Below are 14,759 nucleotides of genomic sequence, written 5' to 3'. Positions count from 1 at the left end.
TGTGCTTGCTTTGGCTTGGGACTTGTTCCTTGGCTTGGATCAGCTCGGCTGCTGCAAGCTTATCTTCCTATTTTTGCATTTTTACTAACAGCCAAGTGGCTCTGCCACTTGGTTCAATGTGGTGCTTTTTTGCTTCTTTGTTTGCAGGTTTTGGAGAAGATCAAATCATCAAGAGATTCTTGATGATCAAGATGATGAACAGTAGTTAGGGTTTTAGTTATAGATACTTGAAATTTCTCTTTTTCATTTCATTTCCTTTTATTTGATTTGTTGTAATATTCATAATAATATTGTAATTGACAATGTAATATGTGTGTTGATTAATAAATCTCAAGGTTTATCTAAATTGAGATTTATATTATATATTTATCTTAACCTTTATTGTTATTTGTATTACTCAATATTATGATTATATGTTATTTAATTCTATTTGAATTGTTTGAGTTTGAATTTGAATTCAAACTCAATTCCTTTTCATGTTTAAATTTCACAAGTTGATTAGCAACTCATAAGCAACCTAAATGCAAAGAGGTCATGTTGAAGTTTATCGCACAGTCGAAACCCTAAACCCTAATTGGTGTCAAGAGAGAAACTTGATCCCTCTTCAATGTATTATGCAATTAAGTGTGAAATGTCCCCAGATTTTATGATGCAATGCACATTCCTTCCTAAATCTACCCCGCAATTGTCTGGACGTTTGGCCTTACATTTGGCCTTCTTGACGTTCTTGACGTTGGCCTTCTTGACGTTGATCCTCATCTCCTCCAACTTAGCCTTGTTCCTTTCTTCCTCTCGGTTGGCTTCAACCTTGGCAAGACTCGCCTCTTTCTTCTTCTCGATGATGACAAGCTTGGTCTCCAAAGTTTTGGCCGCTATCACCTCCTTGGACTTCATCATTTGATCAAACTTGTCCCTCAACAATGTTGCCTCCTGCTCGAGCTTGAACCTCTCTTTGGCCTTCTTGTTTCCCTCCGGCTTGTCATTGTCCGGGCCCTCCTTCTTGTCCTCGGTATCTTGCCATGTCTTTGTACGTTGCATCGGCAATGCGGTCCTACATTTGCAAAACCAAACACAAATCATGAATATGTGGTCACCAAAGAGAAACCAAAGTTGTACAAACAAATAGTGGGAGCAAATTCACTCACATATTCATCCACAGTTGCGCCGCTAGGAGAATTGGACACCACTTGATCCATTGCTGCTGCCCACCAGCTGCAGGCCGGTTTGATCGCATCCCAACGTCCTTGGAGGGAGAGTTGTAATTTGTACCTTGTTGACTCGTCGTCAAGCACGTCCTGGGCGACGTTCGCGGTGACTTCCTGTGGCGGCGGCGTTGATGGGGAAGGGAACGGAGGCGGGGTGCCACGGCTCGTCGTCGCCTTCACTTTCGTCCTTTTCGGCGCCGTATTCTTCGGTCTGGGGTGGGATGCCTTCGGCTTCGTTGCGACCGCCGGTACATCAGCTCTGGCCGCCGCGACACAGGCTTGCGGGACCACATGCGTTCCCACGTCCCGCCGCTTCACCACGCCCGTCGACGAGACTGTGGCAGCGGTGTCCGCGGGGGTCGCGGGGGTCGCAGGGGTCGCCGGGGTGGTTGGTGTAGCGGCGGAAGCGCCGACGACCACGGGAGAGGATGGTGGGGCCTGCGAGCTAGCAAAGGCGTCCGACTGGGTCGATTCGAGACTCATGGTGGAGAAATCGGACGACGGCGGCGCAGAGGAAGGTGAGGGCGCGCAGATCGGCGGCGGCGGTTGGGAGGAGATGAAACTTCCCTCGCGCGCAAACTAGCGATTGTGTTCGGGCTGCGTTCGGTTCGCTCTGTCGGCCCATACAAATACATGCCGAGTATGGGTTTCGGTCTCGGCTCCAAAAAAAAAATTCCAGTTTCGCCTCGTTTACAGTAACTGCTCAGCGTCATTTTTCAGCCCAAACCCATAAACTGTTATTTTTCGGTTTTAGCCCTTTTACGAGCTCTGCTAGAGATGCTCTAACATTGTATAAACTAGGGGAGTGATGTTTTGGGCCTACTAAAATTAATAATGACTAGGTGAGCCTAAATGCGGCCCATGGACCAAGGGAACACGGTGCACGTGGCTGCTAGTCCGAAAATAACATGCTCGTTTAGGTAGGTAGTTAGAGGCTTTTGTTCATCACGGTTGCACCACCAACAGCTTGGTCATGTTGATTGCTCCATCTATGATATTCGGATTAGTACATCCTGGCTTAATTATCTTGGATCAAATGAACGGTGAAACCAAACTCTGTTAGTTTCCAATGATTTTGTTCACTAGGAATTTTAACGTTCATTGCACCCTTATTTTTACACTGGTTCATATTTCTGCACTTTTCCGGTGGCCTTGCTATCTTGTGATTTTTTTTTGTTTTCCATATTCTTTTTTCGATAAAGGGAATATATTAATATCAAAAAGATACCAATTACACCCAGCCTCTGCAACAACGCACCGCCCTAATGGAACTACGGATGCACACGGCCAAAAAAGGAAAAAAAACTAAGAAACAAAAGTCCCGCTACAGTATCTCGGGCCTAACAACAGCAATACATCCACCGCCAAGACAACACCTGAAATACAGACTCTCTAAAAACGACGCCTCCAATAAGGGAACAGTGCTCTAACACCGTCGTCGTCCGATCGAAGATCTTAGGTTTTCACCCTGAAGATAGCCCCCGCTCTCAAAACAATGCCTCCAACAAGGTCATTGCCAGGCACAACCAGTTAAAGCCAGACCTTGAGTTTTCACCCTGAAAGGTAGGAATCTGAACTTCACCTGTGTTGTCGCCCCCACTTTCATACCGCTGCTGTGAAGCCCGAAACACCAAGCAAGTCTCTCAACAGCGCGGAGACTTGAACCTCCCTTAGCTAGTCCTCCCCTCCGGCCTTCATGAAATTCTCTTCTTCCGACTTTCATCATGGATCCATAGTCACTTGATGTCAACACAAAAAAAGAGCTTCGTGCCGCTCCCTCCAGAACCAATCGGTCAGAATAAAAGCATGGGTGCGCACGACCGAATACCACCGATCTAGCAAACTCCAGGCAAAAAGCATTGTTACATTTGCCGGCAGAGCCTTCCGGAACTCAACACACCGGCCAGATCACGAGTCCAGGCCTCCAGTAGGTCTTCCTCTTCACGCAAGAGAGGCCCTAGGACCGCTGCCTTTATTCAAGTCGGACCCCCACGTCGGCGATCATCTCGGGCTGGACACTCCAACCCTCTACCGGCGACACCGTCGCCGGCTTCCATGCTTCTCCATCACGCCGCCGTAACGCGGTGATAGATCGATAGATCCACGACCACCAACCGCAGGCCGACCCTCTCCGGCGAAGAAGAGGGCCACCTCCACCGTCGTACCCAAGGCTGCTGCCCCGGGCGACCTCGTGTCGCGGAAGAAGCCCGAGATCGCCTCCACTCACCGGCGAGAGGCGGGGGGGGGGGGGGGGAGGGGATGGCGCAGACCATGGGCCTGGCCGTCGCCCACCACCAGCCCTTGCCGGTGTGCTGCGGGGCAGAGCCTACGGGGGGAGGGGGTCCGCAGCGCAGAGCCGCCGCCGCCCATCACCCGCGCCGGCCGATCGATCCGCCGTATGCGTCGAGGAGGAGATCCCGTCCGCCGTCCCCCACGTCGACGAGGAAGGCCCCCCGCCGCCGCCACGCCCGAGGGCCTTTGCCCTGGCGGCGCTATCGGCGGCAGCGGTGGTTAGGGTTGGGGTGGGGGTCGGGAGAGGAGAGGACTCAACCAACAAATAGATCTTGTTCCATATTCTTGACTCTCTCATTCCTATATGAATTAAAAAAGACCTTAATAAGGACGGATGATGCTGATAAGGAAATCTGCTGAGGTGCACGTGACAGATATTTGTGTTTCTAAGGCCCGGCAGCTGGCTAGCTGAGCTATATAGGCCACACATGGAAGAAGTGAAAAGCATGCGAGGGAGTGAACCGGACAGCTAGGGCACATGCTTTTCACTGATTCGTTCTTCGTACCTAGTCCCTGCAAACATCTTCAGGGATCTGTCTTCTCGTCAGGAGGTAATTGTGGTGTGTTGCCGGCCATCTTTGATCTCTGCCTGGTCTTGTTTCCCATTCCTGCATTTTGATCCGCCTAGCTTGCTGCTGCCAACACGCAGTAGCAAGCTGGTCGTGGTTCTTGAAACTTTCACCAAGTAATATTTCGGATGTTGAGCGCACGATGCATCATTTCATCTTCTGAACTGTGTTGTGATATAATTCCTATTTTGGTGTGTGATTCGATCAGCTAACGGTACAGGAACCGGCAGGAGGTCGATCGGCATGGACGACTCGAGCATGTTCATCGAGTGGGCCATGGAGACGCTGCAGCACGACGACCCATTCTCGTCACTGCAAGATCTCCACTGGCCGGAGCTACAGAATGGCATCGCCCCTGCAGAAGCTGCAGCCCAAGATGGCCACCCACTCCGCGCCACGGACAGCTGGAGCTCCGGCGCTGACAGCGGCCGTGAGAACACGCCAAGAGGTGCGGCCGTGGAGAACGACGGCTGGTCGTCCAACTGCAGCGTCGGTAGCACAACCTACCCACCCGCCGGCTGGAACTTCAGCTCCACCATGCCACAGCCGAGCACTCACGACGAGATCACGCCCACCGCCCACGAACCAGCGCAGGACGTGCCTCAGCCGGCGCAAAGGTCGCCGGCGTCAAGGAAACGCACCTTGAAGAGCGCCGCCAGTACGGAGACGGGGCAGACGTCCTCGCCGGAGCCGTGCGTGCAGGAACACGTCATGGCTGAGAGGAAGCGCCGCGAGAAGATCAACCGCCGCTTCATCGAGCTCTCCACTGTCATCCCCGGTCTCAAGAAGGTCCCCATCGGCGACGGCTATTTCCGCGCTACATTCCCTACACTCTTGCATCACTTCAGCTCATCCTTTTCTTTTGGACGTGAAAATTTCGGCTCAACTTATTGACTATATGAATCAATATCATCCAGATGGACAAGGCGACGATCCTGTCCGACGCTGTGAGGTACGTCAAGGAGCAGCAGGAGAAGCTCAAGGAACTCGAGGACCGCAACGTGAGGAGCGTCAAACCGGTTGTGCTTGTCAAGAGGCCCTGCATCGCCACCAAACCGTACGGCGCGACGACGACCGGGAGCTCGCTGCCAGAGATCGAGGCAAGGATCTCGGAGAGCACTGTCATGCTGAAGATCCATTGTGAAGACGGCAAGGGCGTGCTTGTCAAGTTGCTCGCCGAGGTTGAGGGGCTTCACCTTAGCATCACGCACACCAATGTCATCCCCTTCCCGTCTTGCACTGTGAACATAACCATCATGGCAAAGGCAAGTCCGTTACTCCATGACCTGTTACTTAGCGAAATAATATCCTTGTTCTTCAAAATAAAAAAAATTAGAATGAAAAGACCCTAGAAGCTAAATGTCGGCTCAGGATATAATTTTTCGGGAAGAACACCTACGACCGATTGTTGTTTGATTAGTAAGATTGATGTTCATAGGAAATTTAAAATCGACTTCTACATCTTTTAAAAAATCATTTGCTTTTCCTATGGTGGAGGTGGAATAAAAGAAATTTTGGTACATATATATTCATGTAGGATTGGAGCCGACATGACATTGCAAGCCTACATATATTTTTCCTATTCTTACGTTTTTCCTATCTACGAATCAAACATGCCCTTACTCTCTTCAATATTACTCTCCCTACATTTCAAAATAAGGCTTATAAGTTTTCATTAAGTCAAGGTTTCAACTAACAATTACTCCATTTATATATACTCCAATATAGCATGAATGATTTTTGACATAAAACCTATATATTAATAAAAAATATCTGGTGAACAAATTGTTGGATAATTAGGCACAATTTCCATGATTAATTCCAGAATATTAAGCATGACGACAGTAACTACTAACATGTGAAACTCGAACATACTAGATGTAGTGATCAACATGAACAGTAGCATAGCAAACAGTACAACATCCATCGCTAAACAGATCGAGATATGTCGCACGTACCGATCTGGTGGAGGTGGCGGTGGAGGTGTAGCAGATGATGTCGCTGCAGTAACGTTGTTGATGACAACGTTGTTGACGACGGGGAAGACGGGTCGAAGTAGATGGCGTTGAAGACGACGGTAGGCAGCACCGCCCGACTTGGACGGAAGGCGACCCGTGATGAAGAACTTGAGCAGTCGCGCAGAGCGCTTCCCAAAAACCTAATTCGCCCTCTCCCGTACAGGATCGCAAGGACGAGTGGTTCCGGAGACCTGCTCTCCCGTTCGCCGATGCACGTCGGCTCGCGGGATGGAGTAGGCTACGATGGCGGCGCAAGCAGAGAGAGGTGGAAACCCTAACTCGTGTATTAGATGATGTTTCTGCGGTAACCGGGCAGGAGATTATATAGGCTCGGGAAACCCTAGGCAACGTGGGCCACGCCCACGTCGCACGAACGTTTCGAGTCGGTTACAGATAGCCCACGATCCGGGAGCGACCCGAACCGACTAACTGCGACGCGTCCGTCTAGGACTCTGTTCGTTTTCCTGAGCTGCAAAAAGTAAGGAAAGTCTCGGCTCGAGGCTCAATCCACTCACCACGAGCGCGGCGCGCGTCGTGACGTGTCGTGTCGAGTCGAGTCGAGACGAGACGAGCGAGCGAGGAGGAGGAGGAGCGCGCGTGTAGCACTCCTATTCTCACTCACTTACTAGTGGTGGAACAACCCACCTTATAAGGTGGTCTAACTTCCTCCCAACTTTCCATGTGGGACTAAACTTCCCACCTCTTGCCACTCCCTAGTGAGCTGCCACCAACTTGGGCTCAAACTCACAAGGCTGCCACTATGTGGGCTTTGAGATTTATAGGAAAAACTGAAATCTAATTTGGGCCACTAAAAGTGGGCCCAATATTTCAACAATCCCCCACCAGATCTCAAATCCCCATTTAGAGATTTACCAATACTCGCTGCTTGTTTATATACCAGTGTTTCAGCGGAGACTGTTAAGTTGAACTTCCGCCTAGAACTTTAAGCTACATCCACTCACACTTGAACAATGGACTAAGCCTTGAATTGCAAGTTTTGCGTGAACAGGGTTTCACTCAAAGTCATGACCAGTACATGGCTGCCAGTAGCCTACCCCGCGGGTGAAGCATATGCGTCATACTTCGTGGTCTCTTCATGAGTTTACTAGAGATCACCCAAATCTCATAGATTGCGACGTTTAACAATCGGACTCATATAGGTGTGTTATTTCAAGAATGCTCAGCAGGGACAACATCTTTGCTAAAATAGCCAACATAAACACATTAAGGCTTGTTGCCAACCTGCCTTACAGCAACTGAGAGTTGTGCATCTTCACATAGAGAGGGTTACATAATACTCTCCTCAATTAAACCACTAGTTTGTTCTTCCCAGGTCCTAATTCACGGGATCTCCGATCACAAAGGTTGGGTTACCACTATGGTGTAACATCAACGGGTCTCAAACCCATCTCCCTCGATGCACTTTCTATCACATTACGTGATAGTCCCTTTGTAAAGGGATCTGCCAGGTTTTTGTCTGTTTGAATATATGTAACAGTTATTACTCCGGAGTTTCGCAATTTCCTGACAGACTTCAAACGTCTCTTGACGTGTCTTGATGACTTCGCGTTATCCTTAGAATTGTTCACTTTGACAATTACAGTTTGATTGTCACAATTCAAAAGGATTGCCGGAACAGGTTTTTCAACCACAGGCAAGTCCATCAAGAGCTCACGCAACCATTCTGATTCAACAGTGGTTGTGTCTAAAGCAGTAAGTTCTTGCAAGATCTCCATGATACTGCGCCACCTCCAAAGGTAAATACATACCCACTTGTGGCGTACAGATCAGCTACATCTGAGATCCAATTCGAATCACTATATCCTTCAAGCACAGCTGGGTGCCCTGAATAATGAATCCCATAACTCATTGTACCACATAGGTAGCGCATGACCCTATCAAGTGCATGCCAATGATCAGTACTCGGGTTTGACATGAACCTACTCAACTTGCTAACAGCAAAAGAGATGTCGGGTCTAGTCGCGCTCGCTAAGTACATGAGTGAGCCAACGATCTGAGAATATCTCAATTGATCTATGGCAATCCTCCGGTTCTTGCGTAGTGTCACACTGGGATCATAAGGTGTTGAAGAAGGCTTGCTATCAATATAGCCGAACCGGCTCAAGATCTTCTCAACATAATGGGATTGCGTTAGAGTAATCCCACTCTCATTCTTAATCAGCTTGATATTCAGAATCACATCAGCTTCTCCCAGATCTTTCATATCAAAACTCTTTGACAAGAAAGACTTGACCTCGTGTATTACTCTCATGTTTGTACCAAAGATCAGAATATCATCCACATACAAACATAGTATAACACCTTCGCCCCCACCATAGCGATAGTAAACACACTTGTCAGCCTCATTGACAACAAAGCCTACAGAAGTTAAAGTTACACAAACTTCTCATGCCATTGCTTAGGTGCTTGTTTCAGGCCATATAAGGATTTCAGCAACTTGCACACCTTTCTTTCTTCACCTTTTACTACAAACCCATCAGGCTGATCCATATAGATTTCCTCTTCCAACTCTCCATTAAGGAAAGCTGTCTTTACATCCATTTGATGAACGATAAGACCATAGGAGGCAGCCATGGATAGTAGTACTCGAATGGTGGTAAGTCTAGCGACAGGTGAATAGGTGTCGAAGTAATCTTCGCCTTCTCTCTGTGTGTAGCCTTTCGCTACAAGCCGCGCCTTGTACTTTTCAATAGTACCATCAGGTCTTAGCTTCTTCTTGAACACCCATTTGCAGCCCACAGGCTTGCATCCATGGGGTCGTTCTGACAACTCCCAAGTTCCATTAGAAAGAATCGAGTCCATCTCATTATGGACAGCTTCTTTCCAGTCATCTGCATCTGGAGATGCATATGCCTCTGCAATGGACGTGGGAGTATCATCCACAAGGTACACAATGAAATCATCACCAAAGGATTTTTCAATCCTTCGTCTTTTGCTCCGTTTAGGAGCTTCATTGTCATCCTTCTCAATGACAATCTCATGTGATTGTTCAAAATACTCATTAGATGTACTAGATTCAGGAACTATCTCAGTAGAAATTCTAGCAATGCTATGCATATCTTTCATAGGAAACATATTCTCAAAGAATGTTGCATCACGAGATTCCATAATAGTATCAACATGCATATCAGGTACTTCAGATTGAACTACTAAAAATCTATAGCCTACACTCCGCGGAGCATAACCTAGAAAGATACAATCCACTGTCTTTGGTCCGAGTTTGCGCTTCTTAGTAATTGGAATATTGACTTTCGCCAAACATCCCCATGTGCGCAAATACGAAAGTGATGGTTTTCTCCCAGACCACTCCTCGTAAGGGGTTTTATCTTTATTCTTGTTAGGAACTCTATTCAGGACATGACATGAAGTCAATAAAGCCTCCCCCCACCATGCCTTTGATAAACCAGCAGTGGCTAACATGGAATTCACCAAGTCAGTCAGCGTGCGGTTTTTCCTCTCGGCAACCCCGTTTGATTGGGGCGAATAGGGAGGCGTCCTCTCATGAATAATGCCATGTTCCTCACAGAATTCATCAAAGATTTTAGGAAAATATTCGCCACCACGATCCGACCTAAGACGCTTGATCTTTCTCTCTAGTTGATTTTCAACTTCAGCCTTATAAATTTTAAAGTAGTCTAAAGCTTCATCTTTAGTTCGCAACAAATAAACATAGCAAAATCTAGTCGCATCATCAATCAATGTCATGAAATATCTCTTTCCACCTTTTGTCAACACACCATTCATCTCGCATAGATCAGAATGTATGAGTTCTAGAGGTGCCAGGTTTCTCTCCTCGGCCGCCTTGTGAGGCTTCCGAGGTTGCTTTGATTGCACACAACTATGGCACTTAGAACCTTTGGCAATGGTGAAATTCGGAATTAAACTTAAACTGGATAGCCGAGACATTAAACCAAAATTAATGTGACATAAACGAGAATGCCAAACACTGGTATCATCACTAACATTGCCACAGATATGGTTCACAGACTTATTACTGAAATCAGAAAGCGAAAAGCGGAACAAGCCTCCGCACTCATAGCCTTTACCAATAAATTGTCCAAACTTGGAAACAACTACTTTATTCGACTCTAAAACAACCTTAAACCCATCTCTGCATAGAAGGGAGCCGCTAACGAGATTCTTGTTCATAGTAGGGACATGCTGCACGTTCCTCAGCTGCACGATCTTCCCCGAAGTGAACTTCAGATCTACCGTGCCAACACCACGAACAGAAGCATGTGACCCATTCCCCATCAAGACGGAAGAATCCCGGGCGACCTGGTAAGAAGTGAACATGGATATGTCAGCACACACATGAACATTAGCACCTGTATCAATCCACCAACATGGAGATTGAAATACCGAAAGAACAGTAAAGAGATTACCGTACCCATCAGCATTGCTAGCGGTCACAGTGTTGACTTGCCTCCCCTTTTTCTTGCGGTCTGCCCTCTCTGGACAGTCCTTAGAAAAGTGGCCAGCCTCTCCACAGGTAAAGCAGCTCAGATCTGCTTTGTTTATCATCTTCTTCTTCTTGAAGGTTGTAGTCTTCATAGGCTTATTGAAGGAGGGCTTGTTATTCCCTTTGTTCTTGCTGTAGGGTTTCTTCTGCACCATGTTGGCGCTAGACTGACCCTCTCCTTTCTCAGTATTATCCTTAGCCCGAGCTTTCTCCTCAACATCAAGAGACGCTATCAGATTTTCAACTGATATCTCCTGTCTCTTGTGTTTGAGAGTTGTGGCAAAGTTCCTCCATGAAGGGGGCAACTTAGCGATGATGCATCCAGCCACAAACTTGTCAGGTAAGGCACACTTAAGGAGTTCGAGCTCTTTCGCAATGCACTGTATCTCATGAGCTTGTTCGACTACAGAACGGTTGTTAACCATCCTGATGTCATGGAAGTTCTCCATGATGTACAGTTCACTGCCTGCATCGGTTGCACCGAACTTAGCATTCAGTGCCTCCCAGAGCTCTTTACCGTCTGTTATGTGCATGCACACATCACACAGACGATCTGCAAGAATACTCAGAACGCATCCGACGAAGAGAGTATTGTTTTCCTTGAACTTGTTCTGATCTTGGTCAGATATAGTTCCTTCAGGTAAACCATCAGTAACTTCGAACACTTTCAGATGAGTAAGCCAGAGCATGGCCTTATACTGCCACCTCTTAAAGTGCACACCGGTAAACTTATCCGGCCTCAGTGCATCGGAAAAACCAGCCATTGTTAACTCAGGAAATTGCCTACAATTAGGTTTTTGGATTGTTGGATAATTAGGCACAATTTCCATGATTAATTCCAGAATATTAAGCATGACGACAGTAACTACTAACATGTGAAACTCGAACATACTAGATGTAGTGATCAACATGAACAGTAGCATAGCAAACAGTACAACATCCATCGCTAAACAGATCGAGATATGTCGCACGTACCGATCTGGTGGAGGTGGCGGTGGAGGTGTAGCAGATGATGTCGCTGCAGTAACGTTGTTGATGACAACGTTGTTGACGACGGGGAAGACGGGTCGAAGTAGATGGCGTTGAAGACGACGGTAGGCAGCACCGCCCGACTTGGACGGAAGGCGACCCGTGATGAAGAACTTGAGCGATCGCGCGAGCGCTTCCCAAAAACCTAATTCGCCCTCTCCCGTACAGGATCGCAAGGACGAGTGGTTCCGGAGACCTGCTCTCCCGTTCGCCGATGCACGTCGGCTCGCGGGATGGAGTAGGCTACGATGGCGGCGCAAGCAGAGAGAGGTGGAAACCCTAACTCGTGTATTAGATGATGTTTCTGCGGTAGCCGGGCAGGAGATTATATAGGCTCGGGAAACCCTAGGCAACGTGGGCCACGCCCACGTCGCACGAACGTTTCGAGTCGGTTACAGATAGCCCACGATCCTCCTGAGCTGCAAAAAGTAAGGAAAGTCTCGGCTCGAGGCTCAATCCACTCACCACGAGCGCGGCGCGCGTCGTGACGTGTCGTGTCGAGACGAGCGAGCGAGGAGGAGGAGGAGCGCGCGTGTAGCACTCCTATTCTCACTCACTTACTAGTGGTGGAACAACCCACCTTATAAGGTGGTCTAACTTCCTCCCAACTTTCCATGTGGGACTAAACTTCCCACCTCTTGCCACTCCCTAGTGAGCTGCCACCAACTTGGGCTCAAACTCACAAGGCTGCCACTATGTGGGCTTTGAGATTTATAGGAAAAACTGAAATCTAATTTGGGCCACTAAAAGTGGGCCCAATATTTCAACACAAATGAGCCTTATATTGTTGGTGCAGCACCTCGGCTGCACTTTTCTCTTCCTCGCTCGCACTAACGAACGGAGGGAGACGATGGAGTGGAGACACGGAGTTTCCCCGGCCGGCGCACGAACGCCGCCGTGGGCGCACTGACGCCCTACTCTTCTTCCTCTTCAGCTCAACTCAAACACATACATGGAGGTACACACGCACACACGCAGCACTACCCAGAGGAGCTCTCCTGCCGGCCGGGCACACACCACGGCCCCGACGAGACTACATCTCTGGTTCCTCCTTACACACGCTTATATGTGGAGACTACACAGGAGACTCTCTCATCTGCTAGCTGCCTTCTACACACACAAGGCAGCCTCTTTAAATAGACTCACGCACGCACCTAGCAGCCAAGCAACAAGCTGGCCCTGATCGTGCGCCACTCACGCACTAAGTCGGGCCACGATCATATGACTACTTCACACGTACACATGCAGCTAACAACTAACTCAGCTACTCTTCTGGCTAGCCGCACCGTCCGGCTCCACGAATCTTGCGAGTTAAGATTATGGCTAACAATCTCCCCTCTAATCTTGACTTGCCTTCTCGGTGCATCATCACAGGAGACATGGCTCATCGTTGCCTTTGCCGGAGTTGACGCTGCTGCTCCCAACGTTGCCGTCACCATGGCCATGAACGCCTTCGCCCGACACCACCGCGCCACCGCGCCCGCTGTGACGTCTGCTCGCCATGCCCGAGCCGCGGTTGCCGCGCCGCTCGACATCGAAGTTGTGCGCCTTTGACACGCGCTCGCCGCGAGCCACAGCCGCGCCGCCGAGGCCTCCATGTCCGCCACGCTCGTCGCGGACACACCGCGCGCCGCCTCTGTGTCCACCATGATAGCCGCAGCGCCGCAGACCTCCATAGGCCGACACACGGCCCGGAGCTTCATCACGCAGCCACCGGCACGTCTCCGGCTCTGATACCACATGTTGGTGCAGCACCTCGGCTGCACTTTTCTCTTCCTCGCTCGCACTAACGAACGGAGGGAGACGATGGAGTGGAGACACGGAGTTTCCCCGGCCGGCGCATGAACGCCGCCGTGGGCGCACTGACGCCCTACTCTTCTTCCTCTTCAGCTCAACTCAAACACATACATGGAGGTACACACGCACACACGCAGCACTACCCAGAGGAGCTCTCCTGCCGGCCGGGCACACACCACGGCCCCGACGAGACTACATCTCTGGTTCCTCCTTACACACGCTTATATGTGGAGACTACACAGGAGACTCTCTCATCTGCTAGCTGCCTTCTACACACACAAGGCAGCCTCTTTAAATAGACTCACGCACGCACCTAGCAGCCAAGCAACAAGCTGGCCCTGATCGTGCGCCACTCACGCACTAAGTCGGGCCACGATCATATGACTACTTCACACGTACACATGCAGCTAACAACTAACTCAGCTACTCTTCTGGCTGGCCGCACCGTCCGGCTCCACGAATCTTGCGAGTTAAGATTATGGCTAACATATATTATATGAAACGAATTGAATATTAATATATGCAAATGTAATATATGAATGGATGAATAATTATGGGTCAAACTTCCATTTTGTAATCAAACTACACCGTATACATATTTAACCGAGGCAATGTGGACTGATAAACATTTTCTTTTACTACACCTCAGGTGGATGAGGGGTTCGACATTGTACCACAGGACATTGTAGGGAAGCTTGGTGCGGTGTTGCACTGATGTCATAGCTGATCACAATAATAATGATATGGCCATATCAATAAACATGGAACCGCCAAGACCGAAGAAGCATCAATCAGTCGAAATAAGAAAGGGAGATGCCCCTTTCCGAAAAAGAAGAAGAGGTAACTAGTTCATGTGTGTTTGTGTGTGTGGTTGTTTTTGCTACAATAATAAGTTCTTGGTTTGTTTTTCGAAAATGAGGATTCCCCTCGGACCGGGCGCACCATGAGAGATGGATATTCATTCTACTTTGGGCATGCATGCTAATAAAGCTATAAGTTGTCGGTTTTTTGTTTCAAAATAAAGGATGATAAATCCTGTGAGATGGGTGTTCTAATTTCGCAATGCATGCGCAGTAGGCTAAACATGCTGATGTGATGACTTGCAGCAGGCGTCTATCGAGGCGAACCAGCCACACGTTGAATTGAGTTTGTTTTGTAGGATAGAGACATACAATACTAACTGTGTGTACTTGATGCATGTGATTGGACATGCCAATTAATCAAGCAATCGCTTGGATGCAAATGAAGGGTTGATATGCAAGATACTCTCAAGTATTTTTTTTTTATAGAAATGGTGCTTCCCGGTCTCTGCATCAATCGATGCAAACAGCCATTTTATTAAAAATCTATCCACAAAGTATTTAAG

General features: G+C 48.5%; 1 protein-coding gene across 4 annotated transcripts; it reads left to right on the top strand.

The window, feature by feature from the left end:
• The first annotated feature begins 3,915 nt into the window (after positions 1–3,915).
• Positions 3,916–14,402, top strand: LOC127293516 (transcription factor bHLH35-like). 4 transcript variants are annotated; one of them, XM_051323154.2, is made up of 4 exons: positions 3,916–4,048; positions 4,275–4,855; positions 4,984–5,331; positions 14,043–14,402. In XM_051323154.2, exons 1-4 carry the CDS (start codon positions 3,976–3,978, stop codon positions 14,106–14,108), a joined length of 1,068 nt encoding a protein of 355 aa, XP_051179114.1. In that variant the 5' UTR covers positions 3,916–3,975; the 3' UTR covers positions 14,109–14,402. The 4 variants fall into 4 exon arrangements, with proteins under 4 accessions (XP_051179114.1, XP_051179116.1, XP_051179113.1 ...); XM_051323156.1 differs by having other exon boundaries at positions 3,934–4,048; positions 4,287–4,855; XM_051323153.2 differs by having other exon boundaries at positions 3,935–4,057.
• The last annotated feature ends 357 nt before the right edge of the window (positions 14,403–14,759 follow it).

Source organism: Lolium perenne, chromosome 4, assembly GCF_019359855.2.
Source record: "Lolium perenne isolate Kyuss_39 chromosome 4, Kyuss_2.0, whole genome shotgun sequence".
Lineage (NCBI taxonomy): Eukaryota > Viridiplantae > Streptophyta > Magnoliopsida > Poales > Poaceae > Lolium > Lolium perenne.
This window is presented reverse-complemented; position numbering and strand designations above follow the sequence as displayed.

Excerpts from the sequence above, each read along its gene's own strand:
- LOC127293516 (XM_051323153.2), top strand. The coding sequence starts at position 3,976 with ATGCTTTTCACTGATTCGTTCTTCGTACCTAGTCCCTGCAAACATCTT. Across the intron at positions 4,058-4,274 it reads CTCGTCAGGAGGTAATTGTG|CTAACGGTACAGGAACCGGC; the intron begins GTGTGTTGCCGG and ends TGATTCGATCAG. Across the intron at positions 5,332-14,042 it reads ACATAACCATCATGGCAAAG|GTGGATGAGGGGTTCGACAT; the intron begins GCAAGTCCGTTA and ends ACTACACCTCAG.